The sequence below is a fragment of the Phlebotomus papatasi genome, chromosome 1 (genome assembly GCF_024763615.1).
Source record: "Phlebotomus papatasi isolate M1 chromosome 1, Ppap_2.1, whole genome shotgun sequence".
NCBI classification, from domain to species: Eukaryota; Metazoa; Arthropoda; class Insecta; order Diptera; family Psychodidae; genus Phlebotomus; species Phlebotomus papatasi.
Genome location: NC_077222.1, coordinates 106877632 through 106902997, shown reverse-complemented (window position 1 = coordinate 106902997; position 25366 = coordinate 106877632). Strand labels below are relative to the sequence as shown.

General features: G+C 33.9%; 2 protein-coding genes across 2 annotated transcripts; both read right to left on the bottom strand.

Moving 5' to 3' along the window:
* Window positions 1-5478: 5478 nt before the first annotated feature.
* On the bottom strand, window positions 5479-18600 carry LOC129799103 (uncharacterized). Its single transcript, XM_055842739.1, has 4 exons — window positions 18547-18600; window positions 13164-13389; window positions 12482-12992; window positions 5479-6219 (listed from the first exon to the last, which is right to left on the bottom strand). The coding sequence occupies exons 1-4, from the start codon at window positions 18560-18562 to the stop codon at window positions 5626-5628; spliced, it is 1347 nt and encodes a 448-aa protein (XP_055698714.1). The 5' UTR covers window positions 18563-18600; the 3' UTR covers window positions 5479-5625.
* On the bottom strand, window positions 18459-23865 carry LOC129799104 (zinc finger protein 43-like). Its single transcript, XM_055842740.1, has 3 exons — window positions 23667-23865; window positions 22877-23598; window positions 18459-19124 (listed from the first exon to the last, which is right to left on the bottom strand). The coding sequence occupies exons 1-3, from the start codon at window positions 23784-23786 to the stop codon at window positions 18905-18907; spliced, it is 1062 nt and encodes a 353-aa protein (XP_055698715.1). The 5' UTR covers window positions 23787-23865; the 3' UTR covers window positions 18459-18904.
* Window positions 23866-25366: the final 1501 nt, after the last annotated feature.

The window sequence follows — 25366 nt, the reverse complement described above, 5'->3', positions numbered from 1 at the left end:
CTCTTGACTTGTTTTTACGGTCAAGAAATTTTTCGAGTTTGAATATATTCCCATTGGTAGCCTAATTACCTTGAATTCACATCTCTTGGACAACAAATTCCTTGTGTGATTCTGGCCATTCTTTCACTTTCTCACAAGTGATGAAAATTTTCCTTTGGCCAAGATAAAAAGTACCGCGACCTATTCACAATTTTACGAGCAATAAGAGTGGCATTTTTTTAAATAGTGGTCTAGGAAGGAGTTAACATTAATCATCTAAAAGATCTCCCATCAAATCCCCGAGACACAAGTGTACCTGAACTAAAAGAATTTTTCGTGGGTGCTCCATAAAGTTACTTAATTTGCATAAGTAAGACGATCTGACGATCTGGTGAGATTCGCACCGTTTGTCACTTCCGGACGAACCGAAAATAAATTCTACCAAGCGTGGAGTTTCCATTGGCGACAAAAATTGTTAATTAAATTCCATTTTGGGAGAGCAAAGTAAAGTGAATTTCTTTCGTGAATTATTCATAGACAAAAAGCGTGTTCAACAAAATGGAATTTTTGCCATCCATTCTTGGGTCGGCGGGAGCTTGAAGATGGGGTTTTTCTCCGTGGAGAGATTTTTCACTGAGACATCGAAATACTTGGATTTTTTTCTGGGTCTGCTGGGGATTTTTTTGCCTTGTTCCTCCTTCTCAAATAGAGTGACTTTTCCCCGATTCACCATAATTAATGGTGTATTTCTGTGGCATGAAGACAAGTCATGTCGTTGTCCGACGAGATGGAGATTGTGCTCTGTGGGGCAAAAACGTCCCATTCTTCAGTGGCGAGGAGCGCGACCAAATGTGACGCATGAATATGCAATTGTGACTGGAGGACCGAGACAATTTGTGACTCTGTCCCGAAGAGAAAATGCCCCAAGAAGAGATTTCTGGGCCATGATAGTGCACCACAAAACTTTCCGCTCTCGATGACACTCTTGCCTTCTGCCCAAGAATTGGGAATTACACTGCTAATGATTCTTATGTTAATCACGAATGTTAATCAATTAAGAAATCGTATTTAATTAAGTTAAAATCAGACGATAAGAAGTTTAAGAATTTTTTGTGATAATTCTGTAAACAAACAGAACTCTGTTAGGGGAGAGTGGGGTAATTTCGAGTATTTTGGCTTAATAATAACGAAACGATTGGCAATTTTAACTTTATAAGCTTTGATGTTGAGTTGCTTAATGTTCCATCTGAAAACTCTTAAACTACTTAAAAACATGTAGGGGGAAGTGGGGCAGCTTTGAAATTGGCTTAATTTTTCCTATTTTTAAGTGAAACTGAACCTAATTATGATATAATTTAGTTCAACGAACATCAAATTACATCATAATAACGCTCAATTCCATTTAAAAATAGGAGCAAAAAGCCCAATTTCAAAGCTACCCCACTTTAAAAGTGCCTTATTTCCTCCTATCCGGCATAAATAAATCAGTTTTCTGTATATTTATTTTTTTATTGTTCAAAATAAAAGATCCATTTTAAAAGATGAAAATGTAAAAGTTTTTATATTTTTGTCCTATCAAATAGAAAAGAAATGAAGAGTTTAGGGTAAGTGTGCCAAATTTCTCGGATTTTCATGAATTTTTAGTTTTTACATACTATAATGCAAAAGAATAACAAAAAAATGTAACTTCGACAAACGAGATGACGTGAAAAAGACATTGGAAGAATTCCCGAAGAGAAAGGAACTATGAGAATGAGGTGGCCGAAATAGGGCACCAAAGCTATGTCTACATTTTTATTCATTTTAAAATATATTAAGTATGATTTTAAAGTAAATAAAGACGATAAACTTTCTACAAGTTTCTAAGCAACACTCCTTAAGTAGAAGGAATGAATAAAATCAATTTGTATTAAAAATATTACATTTCAAACTTGAGACTTTGGCGCTTGCATGCAACTATGTCGAAATTTGGCACACTTACCCTGTGTCCAAAATTCGAGCAGTTAAAATTCCGTGAGATAGGGAATTATTTACAACACATTGAATCTTTGATGATGATTGAGTTGGTTCCCTGTAATTTCCAAAGAGCGATATCAGTATTTAGATCTGCCATGGAGTACTCTCTGTTTGTCAGTGACAGCACCAGTCTGGGTATTCAATTGTGACATCTCGTATTCCTAATTATTTTTTTATTTTAATAATCTTATTCTTATAAATGTAAATAAAAACTCGACACTTTGAAACTTTAAAACTGATATAAAAGCTTAAATATCATTATATCAATTTATAACTTGATTTTCTAATATATTAGTTTAATAATAATTAATTTAAATTTAGAATTTTAAAAATACCATAGAAAATAAATGTTTTCTGATTTAAATTAACGATTTACGATTTGTAAACGCTATAAAATCTGTTTTTATAATTGTTCTATAAGTTTTCTTTCTAAACTTCACACTTCATCAAGAAAAATAACTTGCCGATCTTTCTTATTAATACTATTTTAAATTGTTTTTAATAAAAGCAATTAAATTATTAAATAGAGAAAATTGTTTTATGAACCTGTTCCAAACTGGCCCTTATATACATTTTACATATATATAAACGAGAGGCATTTTTATTATAATGTTTTTCGTGAACATGATACCTAGGTAACAGTTTAAAATATCTTTACTATCAAGGGCTGTTACCCTAGAAAACTTCGCACTCGAAATATAAAGGACTTTTACTTAGTTTCAAGAATCTAGATAGAACTTAAATATTTCACGACTTGACCATAACTAGGTCCAATATGTTTAAAAACCTTTATATTTCAAATTAGAAATAGCAACGTTCCGTAGAGGAACTTATAGCTCTTCCCGCAAGGGGAGTTCGGAACATCCATTATATTTTTTTCTTATACAGGGATGGGATTGTCAGTCCCATACTCCGTGAAATCAAGTTCAGTGAAGCTTACTTTATGCAATCCGAACACATTTAACTCCAGAAACATTCCTAAAAGGGTTTAAAAATGTCAAGTTCAAACATTTCATATGAGAACATTTCTTTTGGAACATTATTCACAAGCTCAAAACTTAATCTCCTCAAAAAAAAAAAGATAGTCAGAGAACGTTTTGTCTAAATTCCTCAAAACTATGCAGAAATGACTCAAACAGTAGAATTTCTCTAAAAAAAATCCTATGTAGTTTTTTAAAAATCTAAGGTGTTTATTAATTTATCGATAAGATCAAATTCATTAAGATTATATTATTTTTTTTATGCGATTTACACTACTACTATTAATTTTTTTATGCGTTAAACTACTACTTAAATCGTATCTGAAGTAGATCGCACATCACGACAGTTATCGCAAGTACTGTCATGACGATTTTTACGAGGATTAGATTAAGAGCTAAAGGAAGCCTTCATCCTTATAAATCAGAAGTGTGCAAGAACGGTGTTAGTCCAGGTCAAAACGCCACCTGAACAAACTTATTGACGTTTATTCGGTTTCAAACGCTTCTTGCACAGCCCTGTTATAAATTTTTCATTGGCCGGATGTCTACACAGTAGGTACCACCACAGTTACGACACTTAATGGCTGCTCCAGAATAACAATTTTCGCTTTTATGGGGCACATTGCATTTCTTACAAGGGAGCGGTATGCGACAGTTTCAGAATCCATGACCAAAAAGTAAACAAGTTTCGCAGAGTGGATGCTTTGGATGGTAATCTGTAGTGGCGCTATCCTATGATCACATTCATGAGCAAGCAGACGCTCCTAAGTTGTGCTAAGGAGGGCGCATTAAGGCCTCTACACATTGGAAGCAATTTTCGTCAAAAATTGCTTTTTTTTTTTTTTAAAGGAAATCGTTTACGCTACTGTAGGTAGAAACGTCAAAATTCTGTCAAGTGTAACTAAGTACAAACAATCAACAGCATTGAACATTATTAAATGTTTTAGTCCAGTAATGTTCTTAAAATCGTTAACATGAAGTCGTTTAAGTCTTTATTGCAGCGGTGTGCAAGAACCTTTGAAACCGAATAAACGTCAAAATAAGTTTGTTTAGGTAGCGTTTTGACCATTGACGTACAAGATTCATTTGACGTTTGTTCGATTTCAAACGGTTCTTATTCTCCTCTGATTTATGGGTTAGTGTTTTAAAACTTGGAAAGCTTAGAAATTATACTGTAAGGTAAAGTGCCCTCGAGTTGACCGGTTCCTCGTTTCGACCGGTGGTCAATATTTGAATGTTTGATGCTGAATTTCTATAAAATTGTCACTGATTCGTATTTGTTTATAGAATAATTGACCTATTAATGTTAGAGCATATGCTAAATGTTAGTGCAAATATAAATAAATTGAATAAATAACTCTACCGGTCGAACTGAGGAACCGATCGACTTGAGGGCACTTTACCTTATGTATCTTTTTTTTAGTTTAGCCAATACCTAAGAGAAACTTAATTCAGAATTTGTTAGCTTGGATCTCTTGCATTATAAATGTTTAAAAATTATACTACATAAACTGCCCCACTGTCCCCTTCGCTTTTTATTTGTAAGCGTACTTTATGAGCGCGTTTTGATTTTTTTTAATATAAAAGGTCTCTAAACTGTTTTTTGAGTAAATAATTCATGTCAACATAAAAAATCAACAATTAACAACTAATCTTAATAAAAAAAAAATCCTAGAGCTGAAAAAACAATTAGCTAAGGCGGAAGAAATTTAAAATATTTCTCTCACGAATAAAAATACAAATTAAACCGATAAGCAATTTATGGCTATGCCCAGAGAGTTAAACTTTGAGGTAAATTGTGGTGTCTTCTGACTAAAAATCACCACTCTTGGAGCTCCAATCGTGCTCCAGGAAGAGAACGAGTGAAACTGTAAGATTACAGAGTGTCCAAGTGTTGAGAGGAATTGCTGAAGAACGAGTCTCTTTGGCCACATCGCTATCTGCCTCCACGTAATATTTCAATTAGTGTTTAAATGAATTTCGCAGAGTGAGAAAGAAAGATGTCTTAATTATCGGCTTTATATTTATTGTGAATAATTTATAAATGTTCGCACATTGCTCGCAAGTGCTACCTTTTTCTTCTCTCTCTTGCTCACTCCACTCTGACTTGGTGGATGGGATTCTCTGGTGGCCAGGAAAAAGAAGTGCCTGGAAAACTTTTCTTGGCGCCACCTTTCATCCCTCCATGGCACATATCTCACCTTGTACGACAAATTTATGTCTTTTTTTTTCACCACCCATTTCTCCATTGGATGGGAGGAAGGAAACCTCAGGAGTGATTTTAATGGAATCCCATGCATTAGGTGAGACACCATCAGGATGGGTGCAATTATTGAACCCAGCGTCGTGGAATATAATTAAAAGAGTAATTTATAGCTTTTAAATGGATTTTTTTGCCAACGGTTTTTCCTTCAAGCTGAGAGATTTGCCTACATCGGGGGCTTTTCTCTTTCAAATGCGAGGGGAATAACGGCCAGAAAGATTGTAATAAATTCTGGATGGTGATGGTGTCTAAAAGTTAATCTTTATTTCTCTCAAAATGCATTACAAAAATGCCGATCTCAAGCACAGTGAATTGGAGTGGGAATAGCCCTTAGGAAAATCTTTGTGAGTAAATTTATTAAAATTATTGAGATTCGCATCTCCAGCCTCAGTACCTCACAGGGAAGTCATTGATCTTCGTCTCATCGACGTATTTCCGGTAATCTGGTGGCTGCTGCTGATGATTCTGGATCCTCAGACCAGATATCACCTTGACATTTGCATTCCTCGTGTACTCAATCTTTCCGTCATCCTGACCCTTCTGCTCCTGCAACTTTGCCGCAGGCTGGGGAGTGGAATTGTCCACTTTGGAGTATTCCCGGTGCCGGAAGTTCCTGTACGTCTCCATGGCAGGATAGTAGTCACTGTTGTAGCGATACCGAAGCTCCACGTTTGGTGGAGAACGCACAACTTCCGGGAGATTGGCGTAGTAGATGATGCGGCGGTTCCTGACATGAGGAGGACGAGGAAGGGGAGGTGCGTAGGTCACATCATTGACGTAGGGAGTAGGATAGACAGGGTATCCCCTCATATCGACAGCCGTTGGAGGGCTTTCGAACCGATGCTCCGGGTAGCTACTGTAAGCAGCATAAGGCGGGGGAGGCATGAGATTCCTGGACGAATAGGAATCGTAGAATCGCATTCTTCTCCAGGGCTCGTAATAATCAGGCATCCGATACTTGTCGTAAGTATCTGCATAACCCTTCAAAAACAAAAACCAGATTGAATTCAATTATATTCAAAACAATAATGGTAACGTTTACTCGAGCATAAAATCATATTTTTAAAATATTAAATCAAATTTATTATTTATTTATTTTTGTTTTCATTTCTTTTAATGAAATTTAATTTCAATTAATTTAATGAGTGGTTGATATTCAATTTATTCAGTAATGGCTCCGGCACACCTTTTAGATCAGGAAAATTTCATGAAATCGAAATTCGAAACCCTTTCTTTCTCAAGTGTTTTGAATATGGCTATCTCATTCTTTCGCATACCAAATTCGATTGAGCATAATTGAATATGGAGTGATGTTTCAGAGAAGAAGAAGAGTGCGAACGAGTGGGATACACTTATGCAAATCTTTTGAGAAAGACACGGATCCGAATTTTGACTTCATGAAATTTTCCTGATCTAAAAGTTGTGCCGGACGCATAAAAACCGATTTACAAAGAAAAAAATCAATTTTGATTAGGAAAAAACATCAATTTCAATCAGTGATATAATTGAGTTTTATTAAACATAAATCAAAAATAATGACGCTGGCACACCTTTTCAATTGAGTGAAATTCAATCGATTGAAGTTTTACCTCTTACTTTTTCAAACTAAAATTAGATATAGCTCTCTCTTTCTGTCAAACGAAAATTGAAATTGAAATTGAAACTGAAATTGTAAATGAAATTGAAATTTTATGGCGCTGGAATACCTTTTCAATAGAGTGAAATTCAATCGATTGAAATTTTCCCTCTTATTCTTTCAAACTAAAATAGGATATGTTTATCTCTTTCTGTCAAATGAAAATTGAAATTTTAATTTCATTTTCAATTTCAATTTAGATAGATAGATAGATAGATAGATATTCATCAGCAATGCTTAAAAGGAACCACACAAGTACATTGTAATTATTAGCGGCCACCGCCGTCTTAGCGTTGATGACCAACCTCAGGAGTGAAAACGGTGGAAAACTCCATCACAGGTTGTATATGCCGATCATCCATAGGATGTATAAATTTTATACAGTAAATATTTTAAATTTACAATGCATCATGTTACGAAAAAGAAAAGAAAAACAGTTAATACTGCTCTGTATAAAAGTGCCCTAACAAGCATTGTGAGAGGAAAATGGCTAGCTCTGACCGAGCTGTGAGCCATAGATTAGGGCATCAGCCCCAAAGTGGACAAAAGGTCACACTTACAACAACAAAAAAAGTATATGTGTATATTTAAGAATAAGGTTATTTATAATTAAATTTATTCAATTTCTACATCAAAAGAGGGTTAAACCAAAATAACGCGAAAAAATAAATAAACAAAAAAAAAATCATTCCACATTGAAGCATCAAGTACTAAAACATAGTGACAAGAAAATCCTGGCGCATCTCACAGGAGCCGGTGCCCCAGTACCGCGGCAACCCCAACCGGTCCACAGGGCAGATGCATCCCGGAAACAGATTGCTCCCCCTCACTAACACAGGCCCGAGCTTTGCGAATTTCAAATTTCATTTGACAGAAAGAGACAGCTGTATTTGAATTAAGTTTGAAAGAGTACGAGGTGAAATTTCAATCAATTGAATTTTAGTCAATTGAAAAGGTGTGCCAGCACCATTAATTTTCATTTGGTAGAGAGAAATAAACGTATGTTATTTTAGTTTGAAAGAGTAAGAGGTAAAATTTCAATCGATTGAATTTCACTTTCAGCAACAAGTTTAAAATTTATAATTTTGACCGGAAATAATTCAAAGAACTTGATTATGTCTCTGGCACACCTTTTAGATCGGTCAAATTTCATAAAATCAAAATTCATATCCTTTTCTTTCTAAATTTTAGCATATGCCTATCCTACTCTTTTGCACTCTTCTTCTTCTTCTTTTGAACATCACACCAAATTGAATTTGGTTCAGTCCAATTTTGAGACCGAAAGAGTGGGATAGACTTATGCAAGTCTTTTCAGAAAGCAAGAGAAGTGAATGTTTATTTCATGAAATTTGACCGATCTGAGAGGTGTGCCGGAGCCTTTAGGTATTAATTTTTTTCAGTAAAGAAATCAAATTATAACCCGCAAAACAAAAAACAAACAAATAAAATCTTTTGATCAGTAAAAAAAATCAAATTTGACCAGTAAAAATATCAAATCTGATCAAGAAAAATAAATGATTTTGATCTGGAAAAAAATCGGCCAGTAAAACGTTGATTTTGATCAGAATATAATTAAATCAAAAGCAAAACAGTCTATTTTAATTTTCAAACAAATTAAATCAACCCCAGTAAAAATCGATTTTGACTAGGAAATAATCAAAATTGATCTAGAAAAAAATCAAATTTAATCAGTAAAAAATCAAATTTGATCAGAAGTAATATAAAATTTGATCAAAAATATCTATTTTTGATCTGAAAAAAAATCTATTTTAATCGCGTAAAAATTTTGATCTGCAAAGAATAACAATTTTTTTAAGAAAATAAATCAAATTTGGTCAGTAGAAAAAAACGATTTATATAAAAAAGACCAAAATTATTCACTAAAAAAATTGAAATTGTCCAGTAAAAAAAAACAAATATAATCTGCAAATAATATCAAAATATTTTCAGTAAAAAATGGATTTTGGTTTCCATAAAAATACAAAATTTGATAAGTAAAAAATCTATTCTGGTCAATAACCACTTCGACATATCTTTTCAATTAAGAAAGTTTCATAAAATCAAAATTCGCATCCATTTCATTCTCAAACGCTTTTTGTATATCTCTTCCATCCTTTCGATCAAAATTTATCAATAAAAAAGTCAAATTTGATCAGTAAAAATATAAAATTCACTAAAAAATTAAAATCGATCAGTAAAGAAATTATATATAATCTGTAAATAATTATCAAATTTAATCAGTAATAAAATAAATTTTAATTTACCAAAAGAAATACAAAATTGAATCAATAAAAAATCGATTTTGGGCAGTAATCACTTCGGTACATCTTTTAAATTAAGAAATTTTCTTTAAATCAAAATTCGCATCAACTAATTTCTTTTGTATAATTCTAATATTTTTTGTTTATGTCTCTTCTACCCTTTCGACGAATTCTTCTTCTTCTCTTGAACATCTCAACAAATTCAATTTTGTTCAAGTCAATTTTGAATATCAAAAGCTGGAATAGACATTCAAAACATTTTAGAAGGAGTTGCGAATTTTAAATTCATAGAATTTTCCTAATCTAAAAGGTGTGCCAAAGCCATGAAAAAATCAAACTTCGCCAGTACAAAAACAAATTAGGTAATCGGAAAATTTAGAACTTTTAAAGAAGTGAAACCGTCACATAACTTTTAGCACAGGAAAATAAATGAATATTTTCTCTATAGGGGAAACTGGGGCACCACCAAACAGGGGTACCACCAAACACTGCGATTTTTTAAATAGGTATAAGATTTCAGAGAATGAGACTTACATGAAATCATAGATACTATAGGGATGCTTGTCCAGAGAAAGAATGATCCACATAGTTCAAGTAGTTTAGAAATAAGAATCTTTTTTCGCAAAATTGTGAGTTTTTGATAATTTTAGTCGTTTATATATCTACCTGGAAAATAAAACTGAAATAAGTTACATCAAATTTCACTACACCAGTACTTTCCTACATGTTTTGGGATAATATTTATGTATCTACTAAAGAAATTAATGTTCACATTTTTTTAAAAGAATATAAAATCCATCACAAAACAGAGTTTGGGCACCAACAAACAGGCAAATTTCTCACAATTGCAGATGTCGCGACCGTAGCTTGAATGGCAAAATTTTTCCTCTTATCTTTCTTACTCTTCATCTCCCTCTTTGTTCGATTTCAGAAATTTATCTCCATTCATGGGATTTTCATTCAAGACTCAGGAGAAATATAGTTTCAAGAACCCAATTTTGCATTAAATGATTTTTAATGATTCTTAAATGATTTTAATCAAGGATTGATGAATGATTTCTCGATTTTATTACAAATAATCAGAAGAGCGCGCAAAATTTGAACTTTAGGTATAGTGTTTGCCACGATTTTAGTGGCGCTGCTTTCCAGTCAGAAGTCGAATGTTGTCAAAATGATGAAAAATCCATTGAAAAATATGTTCGTTGTGCAGTGCTTTAGTTTTTTGCTATTTTGGTCACTCATTCTAAATTTTGCAGTGCTTTTTTGAGAATTATTTACATTTTCAATACATTCTTTATAATTAGGAATTGTAGTGAATGCCCAAAATAACTTCAATGTGTGAGAAAATGAGGTGTTTTTTGGTGCCCCAGAAGGTGTTTATTGGTACCCCGGGTGGTTGGAAAAAAGCGAAAAATGCATGATGATACAATTTTCCTTTTTACGGAAAATTGAAGTGCTTCACATCATCCTTGTATACATTAATATGCAGCCTATACCAAAGACTATAACATGGGGTAAGCAACATTTTTCTAAAATTCACAGTTTTGTTAGGAAATTCAGTCAAAATCGCATCTTTCAAAAGTGTTTGGTGGTACCCCAGTTTCCCCTAGTACCATCTCAAATCAAAATTGTAAAAATTAGATGAATAATTTTGCAGATTTAATTGTTTTAATGACAGTTATTGACCAAATTAATGACTAAAATCAATTTTTGACTGACCGAAATTGATTTTTGATTGATAAAAAAAATATTTTTTGTCGCTCTGGTAGACCTTTTAGATCAGGAAAATTTCATAAAGTCAAAATTCACATCCTATTCTTTCTTAAAAGCCTTGAGTATGTCTATCCTACTTTTTCGTACTCTTCTTCTTCTCTTTTGGACATCACGCCAAATTAAATTTAGTTCAGCAAAATTTTGTGCTCAATCTTTTGAGAAAGAAGATGACATGAATTTTGATTTCCTGAAATTTTACTAATCCAAAAGGTGTGGCGGAGGCATTACTATCAATCTTTTTCTTACTGATCTAAATTAATTTATTTGGCTAATAAAGTTTAATTTTTTTACTGAGTAAATGCAATTTATTACTGGCCGAAATTACAGTTTTACTGATCGTTTCAACATTTTTACTGATCATATGTTAACAGATTAATCGTATTTGTATTATTTCCATCTTTTTAATTTATTATAATTATTTTTTTATTAAGCTTTAATTATTTTCTAATGAATGGGGTCGGTTCAGAAATTCACAAGTATAACTCAAAGTCGAGGACTTATAATGCCTTTCTGTCTGCCCTCTGTAGATTGTCTTTGTCAAAAAAATTTGGAGATCTTGTAGTAAGTTTCTAAAATACTTCTAATAGATAATCACTATTTTATAACCCTTTAAGATTTTTTCACAAGATGCGATTCTTATGCCCTAGACACTTACGACTTAAGCCGAGAGACGGCTTAGTGGAAAATGATAAAAATGCGGTTTAACCATTATTTCGAACACAATTACGCTAAGTCGTCTCTCGGCTAATCCTCAAGTCTCTCAAGGCCCTTACGCCGGCTTCAGACTGGAGGTTTAGCCCAGTTCCCGAAGGTCTCAAAAATCTAAATAACAAGTAATTTTATTGATTTTTCAAAATCTAATGAATCATTTGCCCTTATAATCCAATCCTAAATAACAATTTTCTAAAAAAATCGTGCCTGATTAGGAATTAGAGGAGTTAAGCCAGATGTCTAAGTCTTAGGTCTGAAGCCCGTATTAGGGTCTTAGTCCGTCTTCAGACTTCAGACCAGAGATTTAGCCCAGTTCCCAAGGGTCTCAAAACCTTCAACAGCAACCGATTTTATTGATTTTTAAGAAGCTAATAAGTCATTTACCCTTAATAATACAATCAGAAGTCAAAATTTTCCAAAAAATCTTGACCAATAAGAAATCAGAGAATTTAAAGCTGTCTTCCCAGTTTAGCCCAGTTCCCAACGGCCTCAAAATCCTAAATAGCAACCAATTTTATTTCTCTTTCAGAATATAATAGGTCATTTGTCCTTAATAATCCAATACTAAGTCAATTTTTTTCAAAAAATCTTGATTGTTGAAAAATTAGAGCAGTTAAAGCGGTCTTCAGACTAGAAGTTTAGCCCAGTTCCCGAAGGTCTCCAAATCCTATATAGCGAGCAATTTCATTGCTTTTTAAGACCCTAATATGTCATTCATCTATAATATTCTAATCCTAATTAAATCTTTTGAAAAAAAAATCGTGATTGATAAGGAATTAGAGCACTTAAGCCATATGGCTAAGCCTTAGGTCTGAAGCCCGTATAAGCCATATGGCTAAGCCTAGGTTGAATCCTGTATTACCTTGTACTGAAGAGGAGGAGGCTCTAGGAGTCTCGTTCGATAGTCAGAAACGATTCGAGGCTCAGGATACGGTTCATAGGGCTTCTTGTAGATTTCCTCAGAACGTGCCATGCTCAGCTTCTGATCTCTGGCTTCAGGTTTGTCCACAGAACTCCTCTGCTGAGTGATAAAATTAACCCTGGGAGCCCTGGCTTTGATCCCATCATTGATTGCACTCGCTTCAGCCACGGAATCATCCTCCAGGTCATCCTCAAATAGCCTTCGTCCCTGTCTGTAGTACCCAGGCTCCATGATCTGCTTCTCCGGCCGAGGAAGCTCCTCAACATCCGGAGGCATTTCTACTTCCGTTGACTTTGTCTTTTCCCCTGATGTCCCTCTCGGAGCTCGATCGATCATCTCAACACTGTCCTCAATCGCTTCTGACTCCAATTCCCGACGTTTCCGAGGAGGATCTTTGGCCTTAGATCTTGAAGATGCCTCCAGAGGCTCTTCTGGGATGTAGGATGTATGACTAAGGGAATAATTGGTTTAAAAGAATTTCGCTTGTGAATTTTAACAAAAGTTTATTTATTCTTTTATCAAAGTTTAATTAGAGCAATCATTCTGATTATGGAGACATGTAAATATACCGGAAGTTCAGATTAATTACAGTCACGATCTCAAAAGTTTATCGAACTCCTACCTCAACCTGAAGTGACTCCTCAATCCTGGGGATTCCAAAACTTTGTAGGGACTTCTTTTGCTCCTTACAGCCTTCACCAATTTATGTCCCATGAGACTCTGGCTCTCCATAAAAGTATCATCCTCGGGAGAGAGCAAAAAGCCACCCAGGGGAGTCAGATTGTACCCATTGAGCAGCTCCACATCGCTGGGCACTGATGATACAGTCCCAATGACCAGGAAGAAGCCTACAAGAGTGTCGCGTGAGAATTAACGAATGCGCATGCAAATGATCATCAATGAATCTCTCTCTCTCGGTCCCATTCCCGAAATCCCAGCCAAGTGGAACGCTTTGCCAGTGAATGATGTGCCCAGAAAAAAAAGAGATCATCTCCGCCTGGTCATTTTTAGTCCAGAGTGTGATGCGATTTGCAGGGCAACAATGATGAAGTGCTATTGTGACACTGACTATTGTGCTCAAAGGCGGAAATTTGAATCTATATCGGGTCTTATTGAATTTTTGCGAAATTCCCACATCTCTTGCGCAATCAATTCTTCTTCCAGTTGTGTTGCTAAATTACGTGTATTTAACAATGAATTATTTGATTATTTAATAAAGCTATGGTTTCGATAGGTCCATTGAGTAACTTTTTAGGGAGTTTTTTTGCGAATGGTTTACTGCAGTCTTGTGATGCTTATTCTTCGAAATGATCAAAATGCGATTTAAATTTTGAATTACAAGGTGTGCGATTTTTACTGCAATGAACTTCACAGTTTTGATGAAAATTTTAAATACTTATATCTTTAATTTAAATCGACATTTAGAACATATTTCTTATTCTTAAATATATTATAAGTTGAATAAGTTAGCTAAAATAGCAGTGAAAATTTAAATCAAGCCAAAACGACCTTAAAATCTTTGATAAGTTCTGAATTAGGTCACTTTTAGGGCATTTACTTGAACGTAGAAGAAAAACTTAAATTTTAAACTAAATATTTTACTTTTATATTTAGCTTTTTTATTTCATAGAAAAGCGTATTACTCCGACACAAAAGCTAAGTCACTTCCTGACAGAAGTTATAGATAGCTAAAATATTTAAGCACAGCATAGACTACAAAATCCCGCCCACTACAAAATAGACCACACCTCCAATATGAATTGAAATTATGAACTATGAGTAAAAACAAATGCAAACGTGTAAACGAAGTTTCAAAAAGCCAGATATCATCAATTTCTCATCAACAACATTGGTACTATGGGCACTATTTTAATTAATTTCAATTTGTAAATCATTGTTCACGTACAGTGGCGGATATATGTAGTAGTAAAGAGGCAATGCTGCCGGGACCCTACACAGAAAAAAATATTTTCTAAAAATGTTCGTAAATGTTTGTGAATTCCTATGGGGGAGTTACGAAATGCTCGTGAGTCGTATAACCCACAAACATGTTCGTAAAAGTTTGAATTTCTTCACAAACATTGGCCTCAATTCTGAGACCAAGATCAAGATCAAAATTTCAAGCTGTCAAATATTTCCAAGATCAAGATTTCATATTCTGACGCGAAACATTAATGGAACTTAAAATGTCTTAGCTAAGAACCAAGATTTCAAGATTTTCCACACTTAACGACACGTCACTTCTGACAAATATCTTCATTCTTTGTCGAATTTGTTGAAATCTCACCGTATAAATTAGAAAAATTAATTATATGTTGTATTAAATAGTATATTACAGTCCATAAACGGGAATAAAAGAAGTGTAAACAAAACTTGTGACATGTGATAAACTCTAAAATGCTTATTCAAAATGTGATTCTTTTGCAGGTATTCTCTGGGTGTTGTACTTCGAAACGTACATTTAGAAATATGTACCATTACGATTAAATTACAAGATCAAATATAGCATTTTTCATAATCATTTTCTTTTATTGTATCATCTCTTATAGAAATATTCCTCATCAAAAACTATTTCCGCATGAAACTCTTCAAATTGTTAGTATCTTGAAAATTCCAAGCACCTCCGAGAGGTTCTTTGAATTATTTCAAGAAAACAAGAAATTTGACGTCTTGAAATCTTGAAATATTGGTTCCAGAATTGCAGATCTTGATATCCACACGGTTTGTATCTTGGATTTCAAGATTCCAAGACATTTGACAGATTTGACATCTTGATCTTGATTTTTGATTTCAGAATACCAAAATCTTAAAATTTTCTTGATCTTGATCTTGATCTTGGTCTCAGAATTGAGGCCATTGTTCGTAATATGATCACTTGACGAGCATTTTTTCGTACTTTTACAAACATTTGTTCGTAAATGTTCGTAAACACACAAAAAAAATGTTCGTAAAATTTTGTCTTTGTTTGTATTCGTAAATGTTTGTTTTCCTGTCCAACATTTTACGAACATTTACGAACAAATGACAAAATTTTACGAACATTTTTTGTGTGTTTACGAACATTTAGAAACAAATGTTTGTGAATATCGATTTTTTAATTCAAATTAAATGATTTTGGGCTTTTTGGGACACTAACTGGTAAAAATAAAAGGGTCAAATTGATCCAACTGGTAAAAATGAAAGGATCACCGAGGATTCTTTCAAAGTGTCCCTGTTTTGACACTTATTAACCTTCGGAATAAACAAATAAAAATAGTGATAAAGTCATCTTTGGTATTCGCTCAGATGAGATAAATATGGTATCAGTAATAAGGTCATGATAAAATATAATCTAATGTGATTTGCATACAAAATTTTAAGAGACACTAGCGATCCTTTCAAAAGTTCAAATATGATCCATTCTTTTGAAAAGGATCGAATATAATCTAATTTGATCTTTTCATTTTTACCAGTGGAAGCTTAAAAGATTCAACAAAAGACATTTCAAAACATTAAAAGCGCCTTGAGTTTAATTGAGTTTAAACATTAAAAGCGCCTCTTTCAAAAAGAAGCTTTAAAAAGTTTCTGAGACTCCAAAAAAAATCTACTCCTATAAAAAAGGTTGACGTTGAAAAAGGCATTTCCTGACCATTTATTAATCAATTACCCACCATTAAATTTACATTAAAATAAATTTTATACATAAAAATGATTTTTTTTTGCTTTTCATTATCTAAATTTCTACAAAAAGAAAAGAATTTTGTTTATGTAAAACGTAAAACTAATAAAATGTGTTTATGAGCTATCTGAACCTCTTTAAGAGCCTTGACAGACCTGAAGATTAGCTGAGAGATGGCTTAGCGTAAATATATTAGAAACATTAGAAATAATGGTTAAATTACATTTCCCACTAAGCCGTCTTTCGGCTTAAGTCGTAAGTGTGTCTAGGGCATAAATTACCAAAATTATATAATAAGATTTATTAGATTAAAAGGTATATTTAAGAAAAAATGTTTTAACCACTTTGAGAACATTCGTTTTGGGACATTATTCACAAGTTTAAACTTCAAATTCTTTTGATACAAAACTGCTTACACAGATCAATGAGAACGTTTTTATACTTCTTAGATTTCTTATTTAAATCCGTCGAAATCGTCGCAGATATGGAATAAAAATAGAATTTTATAATGCGTGTAGACGAAAAATGTTGGACATTGAAAAATTGCTGTCATATGTTAACTACATATTATAAAAACAAATTTCCGCAAGAATGACGAATTTTTCGCGTTATTGTTATAATTCTTGCGAGCAACGCATATAAAATTACAAGCATAAGAGAGTGCAACGGTTCACTCTGGAGTTGGGAGTTAGACTGGAAAGTTAGACTAGATTGGAGTGATCTGCCCCGGCTTGACCATAGGCAATCCAGGAAGGGTCCACCCCGGGTCGTCCGAGGGTGTTTCCGTGGGAGAGAACCCCTTATCCTTAAGAGAACCCCCTTATTATTGAAGTTAATAAAAGTCTACAAAAGAACTAGTGTTTTTCTTGAATCTGGGAGCTCCTGTTGCCGCTCCTTCGGTCGCAAGTTATTTAAGATACGATCCATATGATCCTTTTTGTTTTTCCAGTGGCTCGGACATCCTCGACCCCAGCTGTAAGGGGTCAAACTTCAAAAATTAGCCGACCCGTAAATCCGGTTCTAATTAATATTTTGTCTCAAATTATTTTTATTTGTGCATCTCGATGAAATATCTCCGATGAGTTCAGAAAATCGCCATTGGCGCCATTTTTTTTAAATCCGCATTGTGAAATATAATTAAAATTTTCAATATTGTAGTCTAGACAGAACTATAAAATGGTGTAGGTTTCTTGAAGTTACAATAGAACCGGAATTATAAGGGATAAAAATTTACGAAGTTAAACATGGCATATCTCAGCTTCTTTTTAACCAAATTTGATAAGTAAGGGCACAGATGAAAGGTCTCTTATAATCAGGGGCCTCTCGACATTTTATTTTTCCATACGTTTTTGCATAGAAGCACTGAAGACTATTGGCAAGTTTTTTCCTAAAGAGAATTAACTTATCAGTCTGATATGTTTCGAAATCGTGCATTAAAAGCATCTAAAAATACATATTTCATAATGTTCGCCGAAATAATACAAGAACTACGAGCAAATTTATTTAAGTCGCGGTGCAATAGCTGCAAAATTTTTACAAGGAAAAGTGAAAAATAGCTTCACTTTTTATTAGGCTTGATAGGCCCCTGCATAAAACACTAAAACTCAAAGGACCAACTCTAGGAGGGCCACAGTCAAAAAACCAATTTCAATGATCACTCTTTAATTGAATTAATTCGGCTCCAGAACAACCGAAAAGATCAAGTTCTTGGACAAAATATATAGGGCATTCCCGCCTACATTTCACCCATATTATCATCTTTTTGTTAATTTATTTGCGTAGAAGAAATTTCTGCATAATTGATAGGGAAATTCAAGACCTTTCCAGTGATAACATATTTGTTCAAATCAATTTACCTAATCAGCATCAAATTGAAAAAGAAATATTTTAGACGAAAATTGATCTTCAGTGGGCCATTTTGATTGACGTTTGTCGATTCAAAAAAAAGTTAATTGGAAGTGACACTTCAATCGCTGGAACCTGTACTAATTTCTTACCGTAATTTAGACTCCATCCAGTGTAAAAATATTCCACCCACCTGTAATTAATTAAACAAACACCACTGTTGCTTTCAACACAACGGAAAATGGGAGATTTCTATCTCGCAGCTCTACCGCAAAAACCACCGCGGAAAATAGAATTCACAGCTATAATGGCAATAATAAAATGTGTCCAATTTATGCCAGGTGACAAAAGAATCCCTCAAAATTTGTGAATTGTGTAAATTGGCCAAACGGTATCCGGGAGAGAGAGTTCCACTTTTTTGGCGGGAAATATACATTGGCTTTATTGCATTTTCTTCATTATAAATTGTGTTATCACTTAAAATAAAAGAATGGGACTTTACCTAGGATTTTGATCATTCTCTTTTCTTTCTTTCTTTTTATTTATTAAATTTTTTTTTTCTAAGACAGGACACAGAGACTTAGAGTTAGCACAACTAGAGATTTGCAGATTGCACAAGAACCATGACTCGGAAGAGAATTGCGCGTGATGCCGCACCGCGAGCTCCAGACCAACTGACGAGAGTCCCCATTGTCGTGCTGCAGATGAATGGGAAATCTGTGGGCAGCCGAGCGAGCCGGAGGAGACAAAAGAATCCCCAGAGTGTCCAGTGTGAGGTCATTAGCTTGGATGAACTCTCATTTTCTCTCTGAGGCGTCGGGAGGCGGCTGGGCGGGCGGGTACTTTTTGTCACTGGCTCCTCAGTGGTTCAGCCCGTGCACCTTGCCCATGTGGCTGTTGAGGCTGGCCTTGTACAGCGTACTGTACGTGCAGATGGAACACTTGTAGGGATGCTCGTCATTTCGGTGAATTCGGGCGTGCTTCCCCAATTCGTGACGCGTCAGGAAGCACTTTCCGCACTCCAGACACTTCTCCTTGCGGTCATCCGTGTGTGTCCGGCGGTGGGCTATGAGATTGTACCTGCAGAAAAGGGTATATGCTCTATATCTAGACACATATACGGCTTAACGCTTTAAGGACGATTGGGACACCGGTGTCCCATAAAGAAAATAATTTTTCCTGACTACCTAAAATTTTTCTTTTCTTATGTTTGTACATAATTGTTAAGTAGAAGGTTGAAGGAATATAGAATATTTTTTGCAAGTCTCTAGCTATTTGCTATATAGTAAATATTTAAGCTAAAAAATGGCGAATTTTTAAATTCTCAAATTCATAATTTATTTTATTTATTTTTATACTTCCAATTTTTTTTAAGCAAAACCCTTTTGGCAATAAAAACTACAATACTCATACGTAATATTTTTCATTAAAGCGAAAAATATTATTCATTGGTATTGTCAGAAGAATTACTTAAATTTTTGGGCTATTTTTGTTCCTATTGTTCATACACTGAGAAAAAAAGAGGGTGCGATTAACTTTTTTCCTCATAACTTTAACACTTTTTAGGTGTAAAAAAAATATATTAACATTTTTAATGTTAATTTTACACCTTTTTTATGGCTAAAATTAACATAATAATTAACATAAAAATAAAAATAATGAATAAAAATATTTAAATAACCGTATCTTTTAGTACCCTGAGATCTTTAGAGATTTTAACTCTTTTTTCAAAAAGAGCATTTCTGCATAACAGACATTTCCCTAGATAAATCCTTTTCTTCCAGTAGAGGTGGTCAAGGCGAATATTTCGTCTTTGAACATCAATGTTAGAAAACCATTTCGATATCGAATTTTCGAACGTCAAAGTTTAACCACTTTGGAGAGCCTAATTTTTCAACCGATTTGCTTAAATGTGGATTTTTCTGAAAGATCTTGAAATTTCCAATCCGACTGCATCAGACTTAATCTATCATAAGTCGGTATAGTACCCGTAATTGATGTATATTTTTCGGATTTACATTTTGTTATTTGATCGAAACCTTTTTAATAATAATAATAATAATGCTGGCACAACATTCCATGAAGGAACAAGGCTTTCCCGCAAGGGGATTTCTAGACGTGCATTATTCTTTTTTCTTGTACGGGATGAGGTTGTCAGTCCCATGCCCGTGGAATCAAGTGCAGTGAAGCTCACTGAATGCAATGCGAACACTCGAAAGCTTTATACTCATGCTAAAATATACTAAAACCTACTTTTCTTAAGCAATTTCATAATTTCGGAATGATTTTTGAAAGTTTATCAATCAATTCAATTGGTAGTAAATTGGTAATGTATCCAAAAAACATGCGAAAAGTTAATACACGAATAGCTCTTTCTCGTTAATTCGAACACTCCGCAAAGCTGGGACTCTTTGCCATCACTTTTACAATAGGAATCATCATTTTTTGTTGAATCATCTCAAAAATGATTTAGGATTTAAAGGCGCTGGCACACCTTTTCAATTGAGTGAAATTCAATCGATTGGAATTTTACCTCTTACTCTTTCAAACTGAAATAAGATATATTTGTCTCTTTCTGTCAAATGAAAATTGAAATTTCAATTTCATTTTCAATTTCAATTTTCATTTGACAGAAAGAGACAGCTATATCTGATTTCTGTTTGAAAGAGTAAGAAGTAAAATTTCAATCGATTGAATTTCACTCAATTGAAAAGTTATTCCAGCGCCATAAGGATAAAAAATCAATATTCAATTTAAAATTCACACCCCTTTCTTCTTCAAAGTTTTTTTTTCCAAATATCTATCCCACAATTCCACTCTTTCGCAATCAAATCTAAAATGAATTTGTTATGATGTTCAAAAGAAGAAGAAGAGTGCAAAAGAGTGAAATAGATATATACAAAACGTTTGAGAGAGAAAAGGATAAGAATTTTGATTTCAAATACCTCAAATTGTCATCTATCTGGTGACAAACGAAATTTATTAAATTTAAATCTAAATTCAGTAAATCAAAAAGGTGATCGAATAGTATAATTTTTATTATGTTTTGCAAATAAAAATAAATTTCTAATTCTCCTGGAATTATTCCAAATATTTTAATAGATCCATCGATACACTTTTCAGATCAATAAAATTTCATGAAGTTGAAATTCGAATCCCTTTCTCTGTTAAACCTATTAAATATGCCTATCTTACTCTTTCGTACTCTTTTTCTTCTTCTTTCAAACATCAGAACATATTCAATTTAGCTCAGTGCGAAAGATTGTGATAGATATATGAAAAAATGGGGATGAAACGCCTGAGAATTTTGATTTGATTATAGCATTTTTTCATCCTAGTAGCTTCGACAAACGTTTTAGATCAGGAAAATTTCATGCAGTCAAAATTCGAACCCCTATCTCATTCTTTCGTACTCTTCTTATTCTTTTAAACGTCATAACAAATTCGATTTAGCACGGTAGAATTTGGAGTGCGAAAGAGTAAGATAGACATATGCAAAATGTTATGGCGCTGGCATACCTTTTCAATTTAGTGAAATTCAATCGCTTGAAATTTTAACATCTTAGGGTAAAGTGTATAATTTGGAATTAGTGTTACAAGTTGGACAATTCGCCGGTACAAGTTGGACATGGCTTTTTTCTTGATAAATACAGTACAAAGTTTGTTTTTAAGCACAAGGAACCAAATTATAAAACTAAAGCATTAAAAATATACAAATAAAAATGAAGTACTAAATTTATCAAGACGAAAAGCCCTGTCCAAATTGTACCATTGTCCAACTTGTACAACTGTCCAACTTGTACCACTTTACCCTACTCTTTCAAACTGAAATAAGATATGTTTGTCTCTTTCTGTCAAATGAAAATTGAAATTGAAATTGAAATTTTCAATTTCAATTTTAAATTTCATTTGACAGAAAGAGACAGCTGTATCTGATTTCACTTTGAAAGAGTAAGAGGTAAAATTTCAATAGATTGAATTTCACTTAATTGAAAAGGTATGCCAGCGCCATAAGATAAAAAATCAATATTTAATTTAAAATTCACACCCCTTTCTTTTTTCCAAATATCTATCCCACAATTCCACTCTTTCGCAATCAAATCTAAATTGAATTTGTTGTGATGTTCAAAAGAGTGGGATAGATATATACAAAACGTTTGAGAGAGAAAAGGATGTGAATTCTGATTTCAAATACTTCAAATTGTCATCTATCTGGTGACAAACGAAATTCACTAAATTTAAATCTAAATTCACTAAATTTAAATCTAAATTCACTAAATCCAAAAGGTGATCGAACAACATAATTTTTGTTATGTTTCGCAAATAAAAATAAATTTCTAATTCTCCTGGAATTATGTTTGTCTCTTTCTGTCAAATGAAAATTCAAATTGAAATTGAAATTTTCAATTTGAATTTCAATTCGTGTTCATGAAATTTTCCTGATCTAAAAGGTGTACCGAAGGCATTATTACACGATTTGCATATGTCTATTACACTCTTTCGGACTCTTCTTCATTTAAACATCAAATCAATTTAGATTTAGTTCAACCTAATTTTGAGCGCGAAAGAATGAGATAGACATATGGAAAACGTATGAAATTTGATGCGAATTTTGATTTCACGAAATTTTCTTGGTCTAAAAGGGGTGCCGGAGCCATAAATATTCATAAGGGATTTAGGAAAATAAAAGATAATAAAGAAATGTCAACTTAAAGGGGGGTCACTAAAATTCCGAACTCGATAACTCAAACCGTTTAGCCTCTAGATTCGAAAATCGGGAGCAAACGGCCAATTATCGAAAAGTAACTCTAAAATATTTTTGTGTGACTTACCTCTGCTTGAAGGCCTTCCCGCAGAGTTCGCAGGGGAAGTTCCGTTCATTCGTGTGCACCAGCATATGAACCACCATCTTGCTCCTGCGAGCAAATCCCCGGCCACAGATCTCACAGACATGCGGCCGGTAATCCGTGTGAGTATACTTGTGATACCTCAAGCCCAGGTACGTCTTGTAGGCTTTCGTGCAGTCCGGATAGTCGCATTTGTAGGGCGTAAGATCTGAGTGTCGAATGAGGTGGAGGGTCTGATTAGTGGTAGTCTTTCCGCAGATGTAGCACACTTTGAGTGTCCTGTTCTGCTGCTTCTTTTTCTTCTTTTCCTCTCCCTCGGGCTCCTCCTCTTCCTCCAGCTTCACCTTTTTCATTCGCTTCTTGTACGGTTTTCGCTTCTTCTTAGGCTTCACCTCATACGCTTCCAGCGCAAAGTCCTCTCCAAAATCTCCTTCCTCACTCTCCTCATCGGCATCTTCTTCCTTCACTCCCTCTCCAAGATTCACCTCCACACTCTCATCTGGCACTGGGGATTCAGTCGTTAGGGTTATGTCTGGCGCTACATCCGGGAAATCCTCAAATTCTGCCTTTATTGGCTGCTCAAACATTCCCTTCCGGAGCAACTCATCATTCTTCACGCATTGGCTCCTGAATGACCTGAACGACTCAATGTACCTCAAGCAGCCGATGCATATCGTGGCTGGAAACACACCCTCATTCTCTCTGATCTGTAACAAGAACAAAACACCGGTCAATCCCAGGAGATCCTCCAGTTACCTCAGAATTCAGAACTCACCACAACTGTCGTGTATTCCTCAATGAGCTGATCAATTTTTTCGTTCTTGTCCTCAAAAATACCCACAATGAAGCCATCGGAACGCAAACATAGACGACAATACGCTTGATTCCCACTCATTTGTGGAGGAAAATGCTGGAAAAACTTGCTCACAAAAATACACACAACATTCCAAAACACAGTTTTTTTTATGACGGCTCTTCCGGAAAACTAGATTGACAGTGCGCGCTCTTTCGGAATTTTTGTTTTTCGCGCCAATTTTGCAGCACGCGATTGCTAGGGAATTTGATGATTTTTTTTTCCATTTTTCGCTCAAAAACATGACAAAATTAATTAAATTTTCTATTATTTCTACTAAGAACTGAGAGAAGAATCTGGAAAACTAATTAGTGTTAGTAGATAGAAATAGAATAAACTTTAAATCTCAGCTGAGAAGGTTCTGATAAGATTTTTTTTATTAATTCAATTTTGCAAAGAAACGAAGTCATATAAGGAATTAAAAACAATTCTTTAAGAAAAAGATTAAAACGATTAAAATATAATAAATTATTACCTTTTTAATAATTTATTTTTAATTTTTAATTAATTACAATAAACTCTCCCAAATTCGGGCATTTGGGATCGAAATGTCAACCGAATTAGAGAGAAATTCGGGCAACAAATTGTTTGAAATGCAACGATTTTTGTTTATCTGCATACTCATATTGAGGTTTATATGCTCATTGATATTATAAATTTAATGAAAACCTCTAATTAATGCAAAATCACATCAAAGCTAAGATAAATCATGACAAATTTGAGCATATTTGCTTCATTTGATAATCATAATCGAACTTGAAAAATACCAAACAAACTTTTTTCGAATTTAACTGCCGCCCGAATTATAAAATAGCCCGATCTTAAAAGAGCCGAAGTAGCGAGAGTCTACTGTAATTTAATTAATTTTAATTAATTTTTAATTAATTTCATTAATTTGTAATAATTAAATGACAAAAGAAGCAACGGCAAATGAAAATTCAAATGAGATCAATATCAAACTTTTCACAAAAGGTCATTAATTTCACAGTCCAATTCCTTTCCCACTACTATTATTGTAATGAAAATTAATTTTTAAGCAAACTTCAAAAGACCAAAAGTTTGTTACGGTCATTAATTCAGCAATTCGTTTAAGTATAGAAAAACAAAACATCCTACACTCGTCTTGTATAATGATCTGCTTCAAATCCTTCAAAAAATGAGGTCTCTCTGAGTGGCGACTTTGATTTTCGACAAAGACCAAAGATTTTCGATTGGTGAGAGGCGTGAGAGGTCTATTCTTTAGGGTAGCCATTTCCTAATGCCTCTATCCTGAAGGTATTTTGTGATGATTTTGGCCTTGTGAATTCGTACCTTGTCTTGCTATAGTATAAAATTGGGCACTAATCATACAATTTCCTTCTTATATAGTAATCCCTCGGTTCCGAAATAAGTCGTACGTTTGGGAAAAAATTGGGATTAGGGGAAAGTTTGTTGGTGGTAAATGTTTTGTTTATCAACAATTATCTCTTGTAAAGAACATAAAGAACTATTGTTAATGTTCAAAACTAAAATTGGGGTCCAGTCTTGATGGTAAGTTGAGGAACGAACGTCATAAAACTGTCTTATTTCTCGCGGAGAATAGTTCATACATAAGATATTTGCAAATAATAAAAACATTTTCT